At 33.3% G+C, this 22,222-nt stretch overlaps 1 protein-coding gene across 1 annotated transcript in view; it reads right to left on the bottom strand.

Annotated features, from left to right (window-relative positions):
• Positions 1-22,222, bottom strand: part of LOC126744971 (uncharacterized) — a 320,592-nt gene that overhangs the window by 5,667 nt on the left and 292,703 nt on the right. Inside the window, 10 exon segments of the mRNA XM_050452602.1 lie at positions 3,124-3,321; positions 3,382-3,472; positions 3,536-3,728; positions 13,588-13,805; positions 13,860-14,044; positions 14,104-14,295; positions 14,415-14,634; positions 15,150-15,323; positions 15,383-15,600; positions 15,658-15,927. Of these exon segments, the coding sequence (XP_050308559.1) occupies positions 3,124-3,321; positions 3,382-3,472; positions 3,536-3,728; positions 13,588-13,805; positions 13,860-14,044; positions 14,104-14,295; positions 14,415-14,634; positions 15,150-15,323; positions 15,383-15,600; positions 15,658-15,927 (1,959 nt within the window).

Here is a 22,222-nt window from a genome sequence, read left to right as displayed (position 1 = left end):
TGATATTTCATTAACTGGTACTATACATACTCGTTTAAACAAGTGTGCTTTCCCAATTGCTGGCCCAAGTATTATTCACAATGCCCCAGTACTGGTTGAAGCACAAGTACCTTGGGAACATACATTGACTTTATTACCTGCTGTCATAATCCAGCAATCTCAATATAATGTTCAGAATGAACATAATTATGCTAGGCCACATTTTACTAGCTCTGAAAAAGGTATCATCAGTGCTTTGCTGCTAGGAAGTACCAAAAGCACAATAAGTGAAACAACTTCAATTCTACCAGGTCACTACTAAAGGAGGTATCTCACCTCGATAAGATATGAGTAAGATCCAGGGATTCTCCTTGAATATTTAAGAAAAAGGACCGACGACATCTAGAATTTAGGGTATACATCAGTGTCAACTAATGTTTAATAATATCATACTCTCCATAAAGAATATTTTAATTACAGGGTTAGTTTTTATATTTTACCACTCCCCTAACATTTTTGAGTACCCTCTGTACAAAAAAGTAGGTAGTAAACGTAAAATTTTTAGGGTATATTTTTGAGAAATATAGTTCTTATGTCTATAAATAATTAATTTATAAATTTCATAAATTGTAATTTTTGTATCATATCCTCAAAATGTAGAAAAAGCAAAATACATACCATACCATGGACAGTGTTGTGCTAAAGCAGCACAAAAACAAATTGTATCAGGATCTCTTTTAAGACAATAAATTATAAACTTACTTTACAATTGGCTTTAATTGTACCCCTACCCTTGTTAATTTGTTGATAACAGTAAAATTAGCATTGTTAGTATCGAGAATTTAATTCTCAAAATAGGATTTAATATATTATACTTAAATCTCTAAAATATTGTCTTACATAATTGACCCATTAAATCTTTTTTTGATAGCGTATTGGGCTGTAAAATCTCTTTCACATTCTCTAAAAATGAATGAAAAACTGCATTAATAACAATTTATTTTTTTGAAGGGCCTTAATGCATTAACTTAACAGCTTAAAAGCAAATTTGATGAATTTAATGTCAAAAAACTAACGAATTCAATTAAAAAATGTAAAAAATAAACTTAAATTACATACATTATCACTCTTAGACTCTTCAAAAATTAAATTAATATACTTGCACTATTTTATAATTTTTTAGAGTATGTGATCGAGATTCACAGCCTTTACGCTGTTAAAAATTGATTTAATGGGTCAATAATTTTAAATTTCGCGCCATTCTAAAATTTTGAATAGCGCGCCTTTCATTTCCATGACGAATCGGTATTAAGGTAGACTATTTTACCGACTGTGATAAATGTCAATTATTTTAGTTCGGTTAGACTGCATCCGTGATACTGCAATCGAGTTTAGGGTAAAGATGGTGCCTACTTGTTACTATGGGATTGAACCCTCTTATACTTTTAATTACTCTATGGGGATTAAGTAAACATCTGACTTTCGTGGGAGTTGCGTCGTTTGGCGATAAAATGTCCCAAAATATTACGCGAAAATCCAGGCATTTTTAAAATATTTTTCTAATGCGGGCTTTACAGACATGGCAATGTGTAAAACCCGCATAAAATAGTAATCTTAAAATGTTTAATATGCTGTGTTTTGCATAATGAAAATTAAAGCGTTATTCTAATAAAAAATAAAATATCAACTATGATAAAAATATTATAAAAAATCAGAAATAAAACTCTAATAAACAAATTTAACAACATATCATTTTTTAAATAAAAGGCTCAAATAAACCGCCTTCTTTCGCTAAACAAAAACTTAACCTATCGTAAAAGCTATTTCGCACCTCCAAAAGAGTTTCAGGTAAAATGGAATTGGCATCTTCGACAATTTTATTTCGCAACTCCTCTAAATATGTTGGCCTACTAAATTCTTGTCTTGTAAATGGTCTGCTTAAGGTAATCCCACAGATAAAAGTCATTTGGAGACAAATCTGGAGATCTAGGAGGCCATTTAATATCGCCAGTCCCACTAATAAGGCGGTTAGGAAAAGTATTTGTTAAAAATTCTTTTACCCTAGCCGGGTTATGAGCAGCTCAGCCATCTTGCTTAAAATAAACCAATCCCAGGTCTACATCAGATAGGATTTGAATGGCAGGAAGAGCTTGGTTTTGCAACAACTTAAGGTACTTTTGGGCGTTTAAAGTGCCATCAATGAAAAATGGCCCTATAACATTGTCGCCGAAAACAAATCTCTACATTGTACTGCCGAATTGCCTCCATAAAACCATTTAATTAGTTGAACTCTTTCGGAAGGGGTATAAACAGCCATAGTGAAAAAAACACGAAAATAACGCTTAAAAATTATTAATGCAACGTGCAGTAACACAGCAAAGTGAGGTCTGCTGACTCCCGGTTCAAAAAATAAAAACGAAAAATTCCGCCGCCTGCAAGCCGCAACCAAGCGGTGTTGCCATTATTTTGGGTAATACGTAGCTCACGATAACACGATCTGTATAATACAAATTTAAAACTTATTGGGTATTATTTTTTTATAACTGCGTAAATAAAGTGAATACAGGGAACCCTTTGAGGAATGAAGAAGTTCTTAAAGTTGCTGTTAGGCAAATTTATAAATAACAAATCTTGACTAAGAGTAGGAATTAGTGGTAAAACATGTTCATGGTTACATTAATATGGTTATATATTTAAAAGTCCGGAAATTTAAAGAAAATGCTACACAATATTTGATATTTAAATGCTGCAATTGATCCGGGAACAATTCTGGAATTTCTAAAAACATATTTTAGAATATTTAGATTGATAGTTCAAAGTAAATTATTTTGCCATTTTTGTTACGAGGAGTGTTTTTTGTATTTTAGATTTTAATTATGTGAAGATTTGATAAGACATGCACTAGTAATTCGTAATATTTATGATTTGCAAACCATATTAGCTAAAGCAATGCTCTAAAATCCAAAATCACAAAAACCAAACGCACAACCACCACCTACCAAAATTTATTGATAAATCAATCTAGGGAGAGTCTCTGCTACCAAACGGATTGTTTTCTCTCGTTCGAGACCTCTTAACTACTTAAAAATCAAAATAATAATAATATTTACACCTATTAAGTAACAGGTATTTTTGAATACTTACATGACTTTCTATCTGCATGTCGCGTCCTTTTTCTCTCCCTTGGTGCCGTTCTAGGCCCTTTAGTTGCGGTTTTTACCAAACTCTCTAGGATTTCATCGTCCCCATCTGCTAAATGCCCATTTGGACCTGTGCTATTTCTACCCAGGGTATTACTTTGGGTATTGCTGTCTCTTCTACGATGTCTCCAAGGTAAAGTACCTGCAAATGTTATTACTTTTAATAACAAGATTTAGCAATAGACTTTTTTATTTGATTTACCTTGCATACTTTCTACATCAGATATGTCACTTCCTAATAGCTGCCTTAATTCTGCATCAGCCCGATCCTCCTTTGTTTTAAACTTGCCCACCTAATAAATAAAAAAAATAGAAAATTTTTATTTTAATTTTAAAACATTATAATTAAGTCTTACATCAGTTATCATTTTGCCTCTGGTCTTATTTCTTTCTCTATGGTTTGCCTTTTTCTCTAACTGCTGCAGCACGCGCTCCCTAGTTGTTCGGTACTCCAGAGCAAATTCGGATACAATACGGCAGAACTCGTTTGGTTTTGTGTCACTTACTTGGTGAAAAGGTATTCCAAGCCATAAGAGAAATTTGTGGAATCTGAAAAAAGTTAATTAAGTTATTTCAAATCTCTCGTTTACCTTAAATAAAAACAATAACAGTCTATTATTTTTTAACTGTGTTTTTATTAAAATAATATAACAAGGACGTCGTTTAAAATATGTATTAATCAATTTTAACTACAAATACTAATTTTTCTGTTAATATAAAATTGCTTAAATGTGAAAAACGCATCACAAAATATTACGCAAAAAGAATATCAAAATTACAAGACAGTTTTATCACTAACCAAAACTCTCAACACGTATTTCGTTAATGATGTTAGCATCTTCGGAAGCAGATTAAAACTAAACTAAAACTAGTTTTTTTAGGAGAGAGGGAAGATTGATAATGTTTTATGTAACAGCCTTTCAGTACTTATTGGAGTAGCACAAGGCAACATACTGGGGTACTATTTAGCATCTATACATCTTGTTTTCTTCATTTTATTAGAAACTGTAAGTACCATCTTTATGCAGATGACACCCAAATTTATTATTCGTTTTTACTTTCTGAAAATCAAGAAGCTATTAATAAATTAAATGCTGATCTAAAAGCACTCAATGATGTCTCCAGTCAACATACATTGCAGTTTAATCTTCAAAAATGTAAAGTTATTCTGTTTGGCAATAAAAATAACATAAATAATCTCTCCTCACAATTTCTTGTATGCATTGATAAGCAAGTACTTGATGCTGTTATAAATACTAAAAGCTTAGGTTTAACTCTAGATGCAGAATTAAAATTTTCCAGTCATATATCAAATGTACTTCAGGAATCTTACAACTGTTTCAAATCTATTTATCCTCTTAGGCACTACCTGGATCAGCACATTAAACAGGAACTATGTGACTCCCTTGTTCTCCCTCCCTTTTTTATCAGATTTCGATCACTGTGATAGTGTATATGAACATTGCCTGAATCATCATGATCCTCAAAGAGTTCAAATGATGTAAAACTCCTGCATTCCATTTGGGTTTTTTTAATAAAATAATTTTCAGAACTGATGTACATAATATAGATTTGCGAAGAAATACAATAACAGTACCTAGACACAAAACCCAATTATTCTACAAATTATTCTCTTACAATATTTGCCGTTATATTAATTATTATCTGTAGCGCGTCCTTAACCTAACTTTTATTTAGTAATTATTTTAGTTAGTTAAAGGCGAATCATTTTTAGATTTAGGCAGTTTAGTATCAAATGGATACATTTATGCACGTATTTTTATATTTTTGTTAGTTTTAAATATTTTTTTCTCATACCTACTAAATATAGGAATTTCTTATGTTTAAGCTTTTTTTTGTTTTATATATATTTTAAGTTACTTTTTTTTGCAATGTCGAAAGAACAGAGCTTGCTTCTGGCAAGTTGCAAGAGTCTGATACATTTGCATTGATTTACGTTATTATTTTAATTATTTTATTTTATTGTTTAGTATTGTTAATATATTTATATTTTTTTGTAAGATGAATAATAAACGTTATTAGTGGCTTCTATAACAAATCTTAAACATTAACTAAACTATATAATTGACTTTAAGGGATTATGCCTTTATCTTTGTTAAAAATGTTTTATTTTTATATAGGAGCACCTGTGACCATTAAAAATAAAACTGTGACAAAAAAATTTGGCATGTGGCCTCTTAAGACATTAAGACTGATGGATCCGTAAACAATTTTTTTTTCGGTACCTACAAAGAGAGCGGTACCGAGAGTCAAAAATTTGTAAAAAAACGGGTCAAATTCCTTCAGGATGCGAGAACTCAAATTAAAAGCCTTTAAACAAATTTTTAGGACATAAAGACTATTAGAAGCTTAAGAACTGTGTATTTTTTGGGCCAGATCGGTATATAGGGTGAGTTATTATAAGCGAACAAAAGTGACTAAAAAAAAATTCAAACTTCTCCAGAGGCTAAACTAAAATTTTTATAAAAAAAGTGTTTTGGCGAAAGACGTCATTTTATAAGAGATTAGACATACCTGGAGCTTTTTTTTGTAAAAAAAATATTTTAAGAGTTCTGGCATTATTAGTGTTTTGGAATTTTCCGCCAAACGATACTGTCGGGAAATAACCCATCAACACCCTTTTCTGTCATCGAAATATATTTATTTTTATTTGGCTTATGTTTATAATGTTAAGGACATCATCGATCCCTAGAAGGTTCCCACAGGTCAGAAAAAAATTTATTTGAAGTGATTACTTTTAAGCATTTTACTTTCAAAATTTTAAAGAAAACAAATATAACCCATAAATTGCGATGAAACTGCCAGGCTCTTAGGTCTTAAGCCCTTTTTCACATCCCTTGTTGATGAAAGATGCCTTTATTGAGCATTTTTACACCTACTAAATAAAACAAGCTAGTAAAAAGTCACGCGGTCAAAGTTTAGTTTAGTTTAGTTATCTCCGTTGTTGTAGAAGTCAGGTTGGATCACTGTCCCCGAGATGTAGTGTGTGAGTCGAGTCGCGAGGTGAGATCGAAGTGAGAAGTTGCTCACGAGTTACCCCTATTCCCTTTACTCTTTAAACCCTAACATTGAGTCTCTCTCTCTCCAGACTCTTGATGGCCAAATACTGGTCCAAGAGTTGCAGTACACAGTCGAGTTGAGTTACTGTTACAGTCAAGTTAAGACACTGTCGTCGAGAAGTAATGTGTGAGTCAGAGAAAATATAAGCACGATTGTTAGTACTTAGTAAGAAGTGAGTGAAGTTACCTGTTTAGAAGCAAGGTGGGTGTAAATAAGGTAAACTTAAGTATATAAAAAAACAGCAAAGACAATCTATAGATTATCTTGCATATACCTAGACTATAGTCTACAACTGCTTTAATGAATAACCATTTTTTCATCTTTTGATCTAATAAATGAGTATATTTTGTAATGTAAAAGCTTGTTTCATTTATTAAGATAATTAGGCCAGCGCTATATAAGCTGTGGTCCTTCGATAAACAAACAAAAGAAATAAGTACAGTTCACTAGTACTCTCCAGTGGCATAATTAAACAATTGTGTCTCCCTGTATTTGGGGAAGAAGCCAGGCAGCAGTTCGCCCCCGAATAGATACTTATTTCGAAAAAAAGTTTTTTTTTTTTTTAAATAGGTTCATTCTTTATCTTTCATATGCTATGTAACCGAATTTTTGGGAACCAAACAGGGAGAGCAATAATGAAGCTTACCCATAAAGGTCTGACCCGAAAATCACATTTTATTTAATAACTTTTTATTGGTGGCACCTGGACGATTTATATTCTCAGGTATTAAATACTTTAAGAACCCCATTATCTACGTAAAATTCCAATCTTTTAACTTTAATAAGTTTTGAGCAATTCGAGTTTTCGCATTTAATTCATTTGCGGCGTCCCTGTTACGTGATAAAACGGTCAAACATCATCTGAAAAATCCGAAATTTTGTGTATAACATATACTAACATTCCAGTGTTCCACCAATAGTACAAGTACCCGAAAAAAAATTTTTGCGTTTTTTGCAAATAATTGAAGGTGTCAACCTAAACTCTAAAGAAATGGCTGGTAGAAACAATGCTTTGGCGTCTAGTATGGGAATATTTTTTCTCGTGATAGGTGGCCGGGACTAGGTTGGGTTTTTTATAAAATTATCAATAAAAATGAAGAATCAAGAAAGGTAGCACCAAATCAGAAAATGAATGGGCTTTCCGAATCTGTGCATAACAATTGGGGAAATTGTGTAATTGCGGCGAGGAAAATTCAGCAAAAATTTTGAAAAAATATTTTTTTTGAAAGGCCAGTGTGTTTATACCGGTGAGTCAAAATGAATATTGCCTTACTATTTTATTAAAAATATTCGAATACATAGGGGAAGTGTGTCTGTGATGGACCCCTTAAGAAATGATTGTTACCATTTCTTTAGTTTTGTTGTTTCCATTTTTTTATACAAAAATCAATCTATTACTGGATGTCAAATATAGGAAAGAGTGAATTTTGTAATAATATATATATTTTTTAATAATGAGCGCTGTAAAAAAAAAATATGAGGGGTCCATCAATGGCACATTATGTGCCCATGTTGGCCCCTGTTGTAAATAAATATAATTTTATCTTATTAACTTCTTTTTTAAGCTTTAATAAAAAAAATAATTTGTGGGGTACAAAAATGTACATATAAACTCAAGAAATTAAGTACATGATTCACAAATAAATGCACTCAATATGGCACCACGATCTATATACTTGACAGCGAATCCACTTTTCTTTGCTACGTGAGTGAGAGAATAACTCGTTGCAGTAAATGCAACTGGCATCATATGTGTCTTCTTTATCTTTTTTAAGGAATTCCTCCAAGATACACTCATCTTCGTCAGATCTGTCATTTTCAATGACAAGTTGCCATTTTACTGCCCTACCTTGTCGTTTTCTTAGTTTCGTTTCATTTTCAATAACTTTTTCTTTAGTTCTTGAATTTCTGGAGTGGAATTTAAATGACCAGTTTTTGCACGAGTTTTGCATTTTCTTTTTTCAACGCCTTCAGGTACCGCTTGAGGTGGAGGTAAAATTTCTTTCAGTGACACATTTAAAACTGAAGATGAAGAGGTGTTAAGACCAGAAGTACTTGGTTGATTTTGAATGTCTAACTCGATATTACTGAGTTGAGCCTCCAATGGAATCTGCCTATGCGTTGCTAAAGCTGGTGCAAACTCCCAATCTTCGAAAATATCGGGATTAAAAGAATGATTTCCCATCTTTTTAAATGAATTTATTGCGTTAGATGGAATAGCACTCTTCAAAAAGGCTCGATTAAGAAGGCTTGCTATTTTATATTGTGTGACTGCCTTTCCTGGGTTTTAACGCAGCCATAATGGGATTTCCTGGTCAAAATAGGTGTAAAGAGGACGGAAGAATCCGACATCTAATGGCTGAACGTGATGGGAACAGTGCGCCGGAAAACAAAATACTACAACCCCGTTTTCTTTAGAAAACTGGAGACAAGGCTTTTATGGCTACTGTGGCCATCTAAAAGTAAAAGAACCTTGTTCTCATTAGATGCTTTTGAATACCTTACAAAGTGCTTTAGCCATTTACAAAAAATTTCAGTGTTCATCCATCCTTTTTCTTGCACAAAAGCTATGCTACCAGCGGGAGCATCATTCATAAGCTCATCATTCATTCTTTGACGAGGATAAATAAGAACAGGTGGAATATAAGTATCTATGGCATTCAGTGCGCACACTACAGTGACGTGTTGCCCCCGCTCTGCACTGCTGAGTGCCCCAACTTGCTTGCGTCCTTTTGCAGCGTAAACTTTCTGTCATTTCTTTTGGACTGTGGTCAAACCTGACTCATCCATATTATTGTTTTCCGGTAGAAAATAGGCTTGAATATTTGGCTTGTTAAAAGCCTGGGCTCTGGCCAATGACGTGCTTTCTGGGCATCGCAAAGATATTCGTGGGTTACGTCTTAAAAATCCCCTAACCCACTTCCAACCTGCCATTTTTGTTTCCCGATTAAAATCATGTTTTATATTATTCCTCTCGGCTACTTCAAATACCATCCGTCGCAAATCTTTAAAAGTTAGTCCAAAAAATCGTTTTTCCATTTCAATAATATGTTCGGCAATCTCCTCTTCGATGGCTTTAGAGAACGTTGCTTTTCGTCCTCCCAAATATCCTTTAGAACAGTCTCGCTTAGCCAAACGTCTTCTTAAAGTTGTCTTCGGTACATTGAAGGTTTTGGCTGCTAACTTAAAGCCCATATTGCTATTTCTTACATTCTCAATAGCCTGCCGCATGTCATCCTCATCCCACTGTTGCCTTTTTTTGGATGCCATATTTAAACTTAAATAGAAAAAATATATCTATAGAATAATTAAATTTGTATATTGTTGCCAATGACGGACCCCTGGTCCATCATAAGACAATTTCAAGGGGTCCATCATAGGCTGTTTAGCACAAATCACATAAAAATAAAAAAAATAAAAAATTCTTTGCCATAACCTCAATTTTTTCCCGGTAGTTAAAACGAAACAGTTTTCCTAAACAGCAGTGAGAAAAACAGATTCTAGCAAATAATAAAACAAAAGTTATCTAACAGTAGGTTAACCTACTTTGTTATATCAGTACTTACCAATTTTAACTTTTCTGTTTATTTTCATAAAATCACTTTATATTTGCACGAGTACATATAAACAACTAAAGAAAATCTTTAATCAACCTAACCAATGCGACGAAAATGTATTTTGCGCGGTAAATTTAAATATTTAACTAGTGGTCCATCATGGGCAGGGATTCATCATAGGCATATTTCCCCTATATACACGGGTCATTCGTAATGATCTATTTTATTTATAAAATGGATTTAGATATTAGGTGAGTTTTATGCTATTGAGTATATTAATAATAAATGTTAATAATTCTTAAACATTGGTTTTGGGATATAAGTAATTAGTTTTCGAAATTATTCAGTTTAAGGTTAGGCAAGTATCATAACTTTTTTGGTATTGGTGCAATTTAGTTGAAATTTGGTACCTATAGTTTATTTAGGATAAGATTATTCAATTTTGACAGATATTTGACATATAGCACATTATATTGACATACAACGCGACTATATAAATACATTATGGTTCTTTGAAACATGATACCCCAACAACTGGTCCTCTCTTTCCTTGGCATATAAACGTTGGCTCCCCTGAGTGATCAGACATAAGTATACTTAATAATTTGTGTTTTCTTTAAGAATTCCTTTATGGCGCTTCACAGACAAAGCCCAAACTAGTCCCCACAGACCAAAAGTACTACTTGTTATTTTTAAGCAGTACTAAACATTCGTATACATATAGTTTTCTATTTTTATGAACGAGTTTAAGTAATTTTAAGTTTTCTATCCCTACAAAGTGACCAGTATTAAATACAGCCAAACTTGACTTTTCAACTCTTCCATATTTCATTTAAGCTACATATTCTCAAAAGCTGACATTAAATGATAATATAATTTGTCCTATGTACATTTTATCACAATCGCTGCAATTAATCTCTTAGATCCCAGAATTTTCAATGATATTTATTATAGCTTTTGAGTTTCCTAAGAGATTTCGTAACTCGGCCGAACTTTAGACCACTTTTAGACCTAAGTCTTTGAAAACCCTATCAAAGCCTCTCATCAAAATAAGATTCTATAGTATTCCTACAAAAGTTTGCTTATTTATCCTAGCAATTGTATTTATTGTTGCTTTTTCTTCAATAAATATATTTAGTAAATGTGCTAGGATCAAGCTAAGATTATTAATAAGCTGATAAAAAAACACAAGTTTAAAGTTAATCCTAAAAACTCTAACACATTTCAAAAAGATGATAGTCAAGATGTGTGGAGTATTGTATTTTATCTTTCAGCAGTAAGTGTAAAGAAATCGAATTTTCATTATGACAAATGTGTATTTTATAACTAATCTTTTCACTGATGTATTAGAGATAGGCGCCCACTTTCAAAAGTAAATTAACTTAACAATTGTCAGATGAATTTTTGCCAATTTACGAAAGCCCTCTAGAATATCAAACGAGGTCCTAAAACTTAAATATGTAATGGCATACTTAAATAAAAAATTTTCACTCTATAGTAGGTCCATTTGCAAATATATTGCAGTATTTTTGCTTGTAAAGGAGTTAAAGGTTGAAATATTAGACAAGTAGATATTGTTTAAAAGAAATTTTCCTCTTTTAAAAGTTTGTTACTTAAATAGACAAATATTTCTGATGTCAAAAAATTGTGCGTGTAAATGTTAAATGCTGTAAAAAAATATTGAAGAAGTGAACTTCTTAAATAAAAATAGGGAAAAAAATGTTGCTTTAGTTTCAAAAGCAGGTTTGTAAACTTTTTTTTTTGCTTGTAGACTTGATACCTCTTTAGTTATTCTTGTGAAGTTGAGTATGCAGCTTCCATGAATTAAGAGGTTTATCTGAAATTCAAATAAATTTCCATATCAAAACACTCTTGTGGTTAATCAATAATTTAGAAACCTGTCTGTCAATCTGCGATAGTCCTTTTTTATATATTCTTAATTTTAGCTTCTAATTTTAACTTATGCAAGGATTTTCTATAATAATTTTATTATCTATATATGTGAAAAAATGTATGATTTTGTGTTGTGATTTTGTGTAAAAATTACATCCTATTTTGTAGGAGTATGAAAAAACACAAATGAATTAAATATAAAATAAATGATTTTTAAAAGTATTATTTTTTTATAAAAACTTAAATAAATGCATTTACCAAAGTTGTTGTAAATGTTTTTTTAGAAAAGCGTACGCGAGAGGCTATAAGATGCATGGTTTAAAGAATAAGTTCAATATCAGAACGTTTTTTTACAAAAATATCTGCTGTGGATAGTAAAAAAGAAACTTTTGTATACCATTCCGTATTTCAAGAGTTATTAGGTTTAGAACTTATGAATATACAGGGTTTTCCGTTCATCATGTTACAAACTTCTAGGGCAGATAGAAAATGTCAAAACAAAAGTTCATATAAACATGGGTCCGGTAAAGCTTCCTCAGGGAACTAGAGGTCTTTGAAAATAACCTTTAAAAACTAGTTTTTTTTTAATAGCTCCGGAACTACTTTAGCTACCGCAACTAATTTTGGGAGATAAATTATTGTTAGTACGTTTATTCTTTTGAACCTACTAAATAAAAAAAATATTTACCAGGGGCTTCAGAATCAGGGGGGTGTTTGGTAAATTTAGGCCCATTTCTTTAAGACTTTAATTTCTGCCCGTTTGGGCATTAGATTATGATGTTCTTATGCTTTTTACATAAAAAAGATGCTCTTAGTAAAAGTCGATAAATATCACCGTTTTTGTGGAAATTGACTAAAACCAAACTAAGATACAGCACCTGAATTAATTATTTTAATAATAATAATAATGCTAATTCATTGCCACTGTCAGTATTTTTTACATGATATTAATTCCCTTTTTATTACGGTTAAGTAGCACCTCTTTTATGTAAAAAGCATCGGAAAATCATAATCTAATGCCCAAACGGGCAGAAATTAAAGTCTTAAAGAAATGGGCCTAAATTTACCAAATACCCCCCTGATTTTGAAACCCCTGGTAAATATTTTTTTTATTTAGTAGGTTCAAAAGAATAAACGTACGAACAATAATTTAACTCTCAAAATTGGTTGCGGTAGCTAAAGTAGTTTAGGAGCTATTAAAAAAAAACTAGTTTTTAAAGGTTATTTTCAAAGAGCTCTAGCTCCCTGAGGAAGCTTTTCCGGACCCATGTTTATATAACCTTTTGTTTTTCTTTTGATGTTTTCTATCTGCCCTAGAAGATTGTAACATGATTAACGGAACACCCTGTATATTTATTTTTAATTGCAAGAATCCCTCAATTTTTGGTAACTTCTATATTTTTATATTTAAATACATAACCTATGAATATGCATTAAAAAAAACTTAGAATCCCTTGGGCCCCTTTATACCATAAGAAGATAAAGCCAAGTACTAAAACGTTAAAAATAAAGAAATAGATGAACATTTATTGACATCTCTCTGTCATCATTGTGTTTTATTTTATTCACTGTTAACATTTAAAAAAACCCAATTTTTCAATTTAATATGACAGATTTTAAAAATAACGGCTTTTGACATATTTCTATAATTATTAACATATTTTTCTAATTATTGACCTATTTTGTTCGGGAGATTGAGATATTTTGCAGAATGTCAGCTGAAACAAAAATATTTTATCACTTTTTTCATATTAAAACATTTCCTATCACTAACACGCTGCAGAAGAGCACGGTTTCTATATACGATTAATTATTTTATTAAGCTTTAGTTGTAAATTTTGGCCTTAACCTCTCTATGTTTATCTTAACTTAATTACCTATTCATAATTCTTCTATGTATGATACTCAGTAATATAATCCTTTGAGCACAATCAGCCAAGAAATCAGACATTTTAACCTTCATCATCGTTGAACCGTCATGCTTTGCTATTAACTTCAAATGATCCCAAGAAGCCTTACAGTCATTTTCCAATCTTTGGATATTTAAAGTCAATTCATCGAAGTCGACTTTAGATGCTCTAGTAATTGCACCAATCTAAAATGTCCAAGTTAATAAATATGTCCTTAGCAAAAAAAGTCGTATTTTTACCTCAGAATACAAATCGGTGGCTTCTGGAAACTTCTCCATAACAATATGACATAAATGGTGCAATAAAGAGTGCTTATGGACAGTATCCTTTACCTCAGGTACTTTGGTTAAATATTCTATTTGGAAACCTTTAACTTCATTGCCATTTAAAAAGTTGCCCACAGATAAAAGCGTACTTAAAATAGCTAAAAAGAAACGATTATTAATTAGTTAAGTTGTTAGAAAATTAAAACAGGTATTTTACCTCTAAAAGTTTTATTGACCCTAAGAACCTCAAACCCTTGCTTTAAGTCCATCAAAGGTTCAGCAATTTCTCGCTCAGAATTTTCAAAGTCTAACTTGAATGCCCAAAGTTTCAGTCTGGCGGGGAGCTCTGAGATCGAGGCTAAAGTTAAAAGGAACTGTTCGGCACTACCCAAAGGTACATCAGGATTAGCTAAAAATATTGAAAAATTAGACACATACCATAGGTATTTAGATTTTGCAAAATAAGTCATTTAGTAATTTATTTTAGGCTCTAGGAAATAAAAATTTATATAAAAACTTATACCTTACCTGCTTGGGCTTCTTGTATTTTAGTCCTTTCTTCTTCAGTGGGTAGCATTGTCAATAACTTTTCAATACCTTCCCGGTTCATGATAGTAGCATCCATTTTCAAAATAGCGGTTTTAATTGACCGTGGAGGTGGCAACTTGGTCATACCAATATTAATAGCGTTTGATCTTTTGGGGTCAAGCACGATGATTTCTTTGTTTTTATTGTGTTCTTGTTTATTCTACAAAAAATTTCATTTATATTTTACTAATTATACAAAAAAATAAAAGCATATTCACTTAAAAAGCTTGTAGAGGTTGAAATAAGGGCTAGTTACTACAAGGGAACGTTCTAATATCATGCCAATAACTCATGCTAGAAGTAATCTAGTACGAAGGTGTGCAAGAAAATATTTAAATGGTACATTTTTATAAATAACTTATCTACTTAAGTCTACACAAAAAAAGGAAGTGCAAAATATTCGGGGTAATGAAGATAATAAGAGGTTATAAACAAAAACACATCTAGACAAAAGAGGTTTAAAAAAATGCGTCCTTCACCGGAAAAACTGACTATAGTAACTCACCTCCTGTGGTGACCAAATGATGCCCGGGACACCAAGGGAAAAAAGAAAAACAAAATTACGATATCACAAAAATACTTAGAAAAATAGATGTATACTTTAAAACTAATAGACCTTCACCACTAACACTCCTTTTACACCAAAATCTTTTGAATAGTAAATAAGATACTGACCTTAGACGGTAAATCTTTGGCTCTAGACTCAAACAAGTGCTCCAACTTTTGAGTATCTACAATAACTGGATTCAGCTCATCCCAAATGTAACCAGTTTTAATTTTCGTTTGAGTAATGGGGTCGTCCCGCACTTCTTTCCAGAACAATTTGGTTGTTTTTTTGGTTTTCTTAATCTAAAATGTTCATGATAATAACTTATATCTGAAAAGATAAAGTGGCCTAAAATACTTACAGGTATTTTGGTAGCTTCAGTCGTATTCTTATTATTATTCCTTAATGTAGGGGATTCAAAAAGAGGTGCGCAAGGTACGGGAGGAGGAGCAGTCGGTATTCTACTAGATAGAGGTGGAGGAGGAGGGGCACTGCCTATGATTTGCAAAGGAGGAGGTGGAGGAGGGATTCCGTTTGCAGGAGCAACTGGAGCCAGCACGTCCACCTCATCATCCGTAACTGTTTTTTAAAGAAAATGTAAAAAACTGGTTCATTATGATTACATTAAACTTTTACCTAAGTCAGTAAAATCCATATCACACAAATTCAAAGGCCTATTTAAACTTGCGACCAATTCTTCCCATCTCAGTTCATTTTCCGACTTTTTCGGTTCGATTTTTGGCAAGTTTTCGTTTGTCGGACTTCGCATTACGTCAGCTTTGGATTTGGACTTCGCCAATCCTTCTTTCGCTTTCGATATTAGGCCACACATATCGCTGAAGCGGTTCGATTTTTCTTCTGTGGGACTTTGGAGGATTGATTGGTTGGCCAGCTTTTGAGTTATATCTAAATATATATAAAATAAGTTTATTATTATTTATAAATAGGTTTGTTAAAATGAACAAAAATATTATGATTTAGCTTAAGATTGTTCGAATCTAATATTCAACAATAATTATTTTTATCTAACTTAAATAAACAGTCTTCATGGCGGCGCGGCATCGGGATCTCAAAATATAACCATTAAGAACAAATTTATGGGTTCGAGGACTTTTATCAAGATACCGCAGCATAAGCACTTCTTTTATAATTGTATAACACTATATGGATTATGTGGTTTTTCGTCCGTATTTAGTCTGTAAGTTTATAAGGTTGAAATAACATCTTAATTTCTTTGTAACAGTTGTTATAATATTCTGTTAATAAATCATTATGTAATATGTTCATTTGTGCCTTCTATTATCTTCTAACTCGCACAGGTTATGGGCCCAGGTACGTCGCGTTAGCTCAGCTGTATAAAGATAGTAAAAAGTGTACAATCGTGTAAGAAATATGCCGAATAAGGATCACGTCTCGGATCACGTGCATATAGCCTGGCTTGGTACCGTCGTCATCGTGGTCCAGGTCAACGGTATATTATGAAAGGGAATATCGATCTCAGCATAATTTGGGAAAAGGAAATACACGCGGGCGTTGAAAGGAAAGACAGATTGGCTTTGACTATTGAAAGTTTAAGTCGATCCCGGTGACTGTTATATTTTGTTGACTAACGGCTTTCGATGCCGACCAGAAAGATCTTGTTCCATTTGGGCAGTTTAGCAGTGAGACCGTAGTGGCTGAAATTGACAGGTTGTTGGTACCAAGATTTTATCAGTTGAAGAGGAACCGCTGGATGTGACAGCTATCCGAGCGGAAATGTTAAGACTCGCCGAGAATCATCAGGCTGAGCAAAAACGCCGATTTGACTCCAAGAGGATTCCTGGACATCAGTATGTGGAGGGTAATTTAGTGCTGTTGCGAGTTACATCGTCTCCAAATACTGGGATCAGCAGGAAACTCTTGCCCAAGTGGCGAGGACCTTACAGGATCAGCAAAGTCCTGGAGCACGATCGGTATGAAGTGACTGATATACCTGGAGCTGTACGAACACGCATTCCGTATAAGGGCGTGGCAGGGTTGGAAAATATGAAACCCTGGATAAGATTCGGTATTGAATCTTAGAGTAGGTAGTGGCGCGGTTGCAGAGCTCTGTGGGGGGGCCATCTGCAGGTGTAATTATTGTAATTCCTGGTACTTTTGGCTCCCCGGTTCAGGTGGGCCAAAGGCAGGTGGTTAAAATTCCTGGTTACTTTTGGTCTTCCCTGGTGCGCCTTTAACATACTAGCGCTAGTATTCTTGTGTTATTATTAGATTTAAGTACCTAACGTTTTAATATTTGGTATTGGCCTTTGTTTTACCCCATTTATTTTTTTTTGTATCCTGTACTGTACTCTGTGTATGCATACACCGTGTTACCCAAATTTAATATTTTCTTAGGTATTAGGTTTCACGGGATGTTCGACTCCATGGCTAAGCTGTTGATTTTCTCAGTTTGTTTTTTATAAAATTTTGTTTTCTTTAATGCCTGTTTTATTTTAATGCTTATACGTATTTCTTTATCTTAGCAAAGTCGACTTGAATTTTAGGCGTGAGGACACGCCATAATCAGGAAAGGCCGTGCAAGAAATATACCGAATAAGGATCACGTCTCGGATCACGTGCATATAGCCTGGCTTGGTACCGTTGTCATCGTGGTCCAGGTCAACGGTATATTATGAAAGGGAGTATCGATCTTAGTATAATTTGGGAAAAGGAAATAAACGCGGGCATTGAAGGGAAAGACAGATTGACAGACAGACACTTTGACTATTGAAAGTTTAAGTCGATCCCGGTGACTTTTATATTTTGTTTGCTTTTGTTCATTTTATTTTTAAATCTTAAATTGTAATTAAAATAGTATTTTTTTTTTAAAGTTGGGTTTTATTTTTCTATATTTCTGACAATCGCGAGTAGTATTCGTGTTTTGTGGAAGGCCGGAATAATGGCGGAAAGTGCAAAGTATAACGTCGAAAAATTAAATGGTCAGAACTATCAGTCATGGAGTGATTTAGTAAAAATGTTGCTTATCAATGCTGACTTATGGGGAGTAGTTTCGAGTGTATTACCAGCAGAAAAAAGTCGAGACACTACCTGAAAAAAATAAAATGTTAAGGCTTTGTCAACTATAGCCTTACTTGTCGACGCTAGTCAATTAGTGCATATCAGAAATAAAGAATATACATGTGATGCGTGGGAAGCACTAAAGGAATATTACCAGAAATAAAGTTTATTTGGCATGGTTTTCCTACTAAAACGAATTTGTAGGTTGTCGCTGGAGGAGAATGGTGATATGGAAGCACATATCAGTTTATTCCTAGAGTTGTTGAATAAATTGGCCGCCTTAGGGGAAGAAATTAGGGACAGGTTCGCAGCAGGAATTTTACTGGGAAGTCTTCCAGACTCGTACAGTTTTATAATTACAGCGCTGGAAAGTAAGTCGTCGAATGAGTTTACACTGGAATTCGTAAAGAGTAAATTAATCGATGAGTACAGGAGGCGTCAGGAAGCTTCAGGAGGAAACCAGGATGAGTCAGTTATGAAATCAGTGTATAAGGGTAACAGAAATAATGGTAGTGCAAGCACAGAAGTAAAGCAGTGTTATTTTTGTAACAGGAAAGGCCATTTTAAACGAGATTGTTTAAGGTGCAAAGCGTTTAAAAAGGAAAAGGCCAATAAGGTCACTGATTTTTGGTTAGTTATAGCTCAAATGACGAAAAAAGGAATACTGCTTCGTGGTATGTGGACTCGGGAGCTTCGAGCCACATACAAAGGATGTTATACCCTACAAAGGATGTTATACCCAATTTGACGGTAGCAGAAAGGGCGTTGTGAGGTTAGCGGAGAAAGGGCAGCACTCCAAGGTTCAGGGTATAGGAACAGGACTCATTAAGTGTGTGACTGGTGCGGGAGTGGAAAATTTAAAAATCGATAATGTTTTGTATGTGCCGCGATTAGATTCAAATTTACTATCTGTGAAAAAGCTAACAAGTGCGGGATATGATGTGCAGTTCGATAAAAATGAGTGCAAAATCGCTTTAGGCGGAAAAGTGATAGCGAGTGCGATGCCATCACCCGACTTATACAAGCTTTCGATTGTGGATGCACTGAGTGTTTTTGAGCATTACAGTGATTGTCAGCATACATAACATCGACGGTTTGGACACCGGGACATGGATGCAGTTAAACACTTCATGGAAAGAAAAATGGTAATCGGTATTAATATTAAGGATTGTAGGATTAGGGAAACTTGTGACTGCTGTGTAAAAGGTCAAATCATTCGTAAAAGTTTTTCGAAATTTTCTCAAAGCAATACATTTAATATTCTTGATTTAATACATACAGATGTTTGCGGTCCCATAAAGACTGTTACTCCAGGGGGTAAACGATACATTTTAACACTAATTTTAACACTATACGACTATATACAGTGCGAACGTAAAGGTTGGAATAAATTCATTTAAAATTCAGGAGTATGTTCAAAAAAAAAAAACGCTCGGACATGTCGATTTTTATTTTTAACTGCGGGTTTTCTTACTATAATTTTATGTATACAGGGTGGCCCAAAAATAAGTTACGGTCATCAACGTAATTTTTTTAAATGTAAACACCTATTTTTTATTTTAGATTTAGGTTCTACATCAAATTCTAAGTACATTTCATGTACCATGTCCTATACCTAAACTCGACCGTTGACGATTGAACACAATAAAAGGCTATTTTTGGAAGAGTTATTTATATCAAGCAACCTATCAGTTATTGTTTGGTTATTTACATTTGTGGTTGGTGTTTTTGATTGTTAACTTGTCACAATTTGTTGACATCAAATAATTTTAAGTGAATGTAGTTTGATTTAAATGCCTAAGCAAAGTTTTGCTTGTGTTAAGTTTATCAAAAGATAAAATTAAAATTTCAAAAAATGGTACGTCTTAGTGAGCGAGAGCGAATAGAGATTTTGATGATGATTGGTTATGGAAACAGGATGCGCACTCAGATGGAAGTCTGTGAAATTTATCATGCCAAGTATCCTGATAGGCCACGTATATCGGGATTTGGGTCATGTCAGGGATAATTATACGAAAGGTCGGTCAAGTATATCAGAAGAGAAGCAACTAAATGTTTTGCTGGCAGTTTAAGAAGATTGCCATAAAACGACTCGCAATATCGCGTTAGAAAATCAGATATCCCAAACATCCGTCGTTAAGTATTTAGGTATAAATAAATGGCACCCTTACAAAGTTCAATTGGTTCATGAACTAAATGAAGATGACCCAGATAGGCGTTTAGAATTTTGTGAGAGACTTATGGACTTGTGCCATGCTAATCCACAATTTTCAAAAAAAATTGTATTTTCTGATGAGGCAACGTTTTGTCTTCATTGTAGTGTAAACCGGCAAAACTGCCGATATTGGGCTACTGAAAATCCGCACTGGATGATGGAGTGCCACAGCCAAGTCCCTCAAAAAGTAAATGTTTGGGCGGGGGTGATCGAAAATAGGGTTATAGGGCCCTTTTTCTTTGAAGGATACGTGAATGGTGAGAGGTATTTAGAGTTTTTAGAAAACGACATGGTTCCATGCCTTGCCACTTTATACCCCGATCCGGAAGACCCGGATATATTATACACCTATTTCCTTATGGTATCAGCAAGATGGAGCTCCAGCCCATTACACTCGTCCCGTGCGCCAGTACCTGGATACCGTTTTCCCTGGACGTTGGATTGGTAGGAGGGGTGCAATTGAATGGCCGGCCAGATCGCCGGATCTGACTCCTTTAGATTTTTTTTTGTGGAGGTATCTTAAGTTCAAAGTTTATGTTAATCGGCCAAACAACATTGAAGACTTAAAAATTAGAATAACGGAAGAAATAAGATTGATAGAACCTTCTGTTATCGATAACGTTTTACAAGAATTTCAGCATCGACTGGGATATTGGCAAGAGGTTCGTGGCAGCCATTTTCAACACTTAATAAATTAATTAAAATATTTTTATGTATTCTTGCTTGATATAAATAACTCTTCCAAAAATAGCCTTTTATTGTGTTCAATCGTCAACGGTCAAGTTTAGGTATAGGACATGGTACATGAAATGTACTTAGAATTTGATGTAGAACCTAAATCTAAAATAAAAAACAGGTGTTTACATTTAAAAAAATTACGTTGATGACCGTAACTTATTTTTGGGCCACCCTGTATACATAAAATTATAGTAAGAAAACCCGCAGTAAAAATAAAAATCGACATGTCCGAGCGTTTTTTTTTTGAACATACCCCTGAATTTTAAATGAATTTATTCCAACCTTTACGTTCGCACTGTATTTATTAAATCATAAAAATGAAACTGTAAAATGTATAAAAGAGTTTATAGAATTTACGAGTAATCAGTTAGGCAGGGTTCCGAAAGTAATTAGGTCAGACAGGGGTGGTGAGTACGTTAATACTATTTTAAGGGAATTTTTAAAGGGTAAAGGTATAAAAATTCAATATACAGCGAAATGAAGCAAAAAGAGTATTAAGATATTTAAAGAAAAGTAAATATAAAAAGCATGTTCTAGGATAACAAGGAACAGATAGTACATTATATGGCTACGCAGACGCTGATTGGGCAGAGGACAAAAAAGATAGAAAATCAAATAGCGGGTATATATTTATGCTACGTGGTTCACCTATTAATTGGACATGCAGAAAACAGAATTGCGTATCTCTATCATCAACCGAAGCAAAATACATAGCATTGGCTGAAGGATGTCAGGAAGCAATTTGGTTGAAAGGAGTAATAAAGATATTTGTGAGTTTAGAGCCAAAAGTTAAAATTTTTTTAGAGCCAAAAGTTTAAAACTTTAAGCAAATCACAAATGTCGCAATCAGACTAAACACATTGATACAAAGTACCATTTTGTCAAGGAATTATATGAGAATAACGTTGTTACTTTGAGGTATTGTCCAACATAGCTGACATGTGGAATATTCGGTTAATAAATCATTATATAATATATTCATTTGTGCCTTTTATTATCTTCTAATAATAATAAATATTGTAATAATAAAATGCCATATATTAGGTTCTATGAGAACTATTTAGCTTCTTAGTTACTCTAAGCAAAATTGATAAAATAAAAAATTAGGAAATCACTAAATATAAATTACTTTAATATGGGTTAGGAAGATATATCGTAATAATACGTGACCTTTTACGTAATACCCAGTTTAAAAATACATAACTTAGG

The sequence above is a fragment of the Anthonomus grandis genome, chromosome 1, assembly GCF_022605725.1.
Source record: "Anthonomus grandis grandis chromosome 1, icAntGran1.3, whole genome shotgun sequence".
Lineage (NCBI taxonomy): Eukaryota > Metazoa > Arthropoda > Insecta > Coleoptera > Curculionidae > Anthonomus > Anthonomus grandis.
Note: the sequence above shows the minus strand (reverse complement) of the source record. Positions and strands in the feature narration are given on the sequence as shown.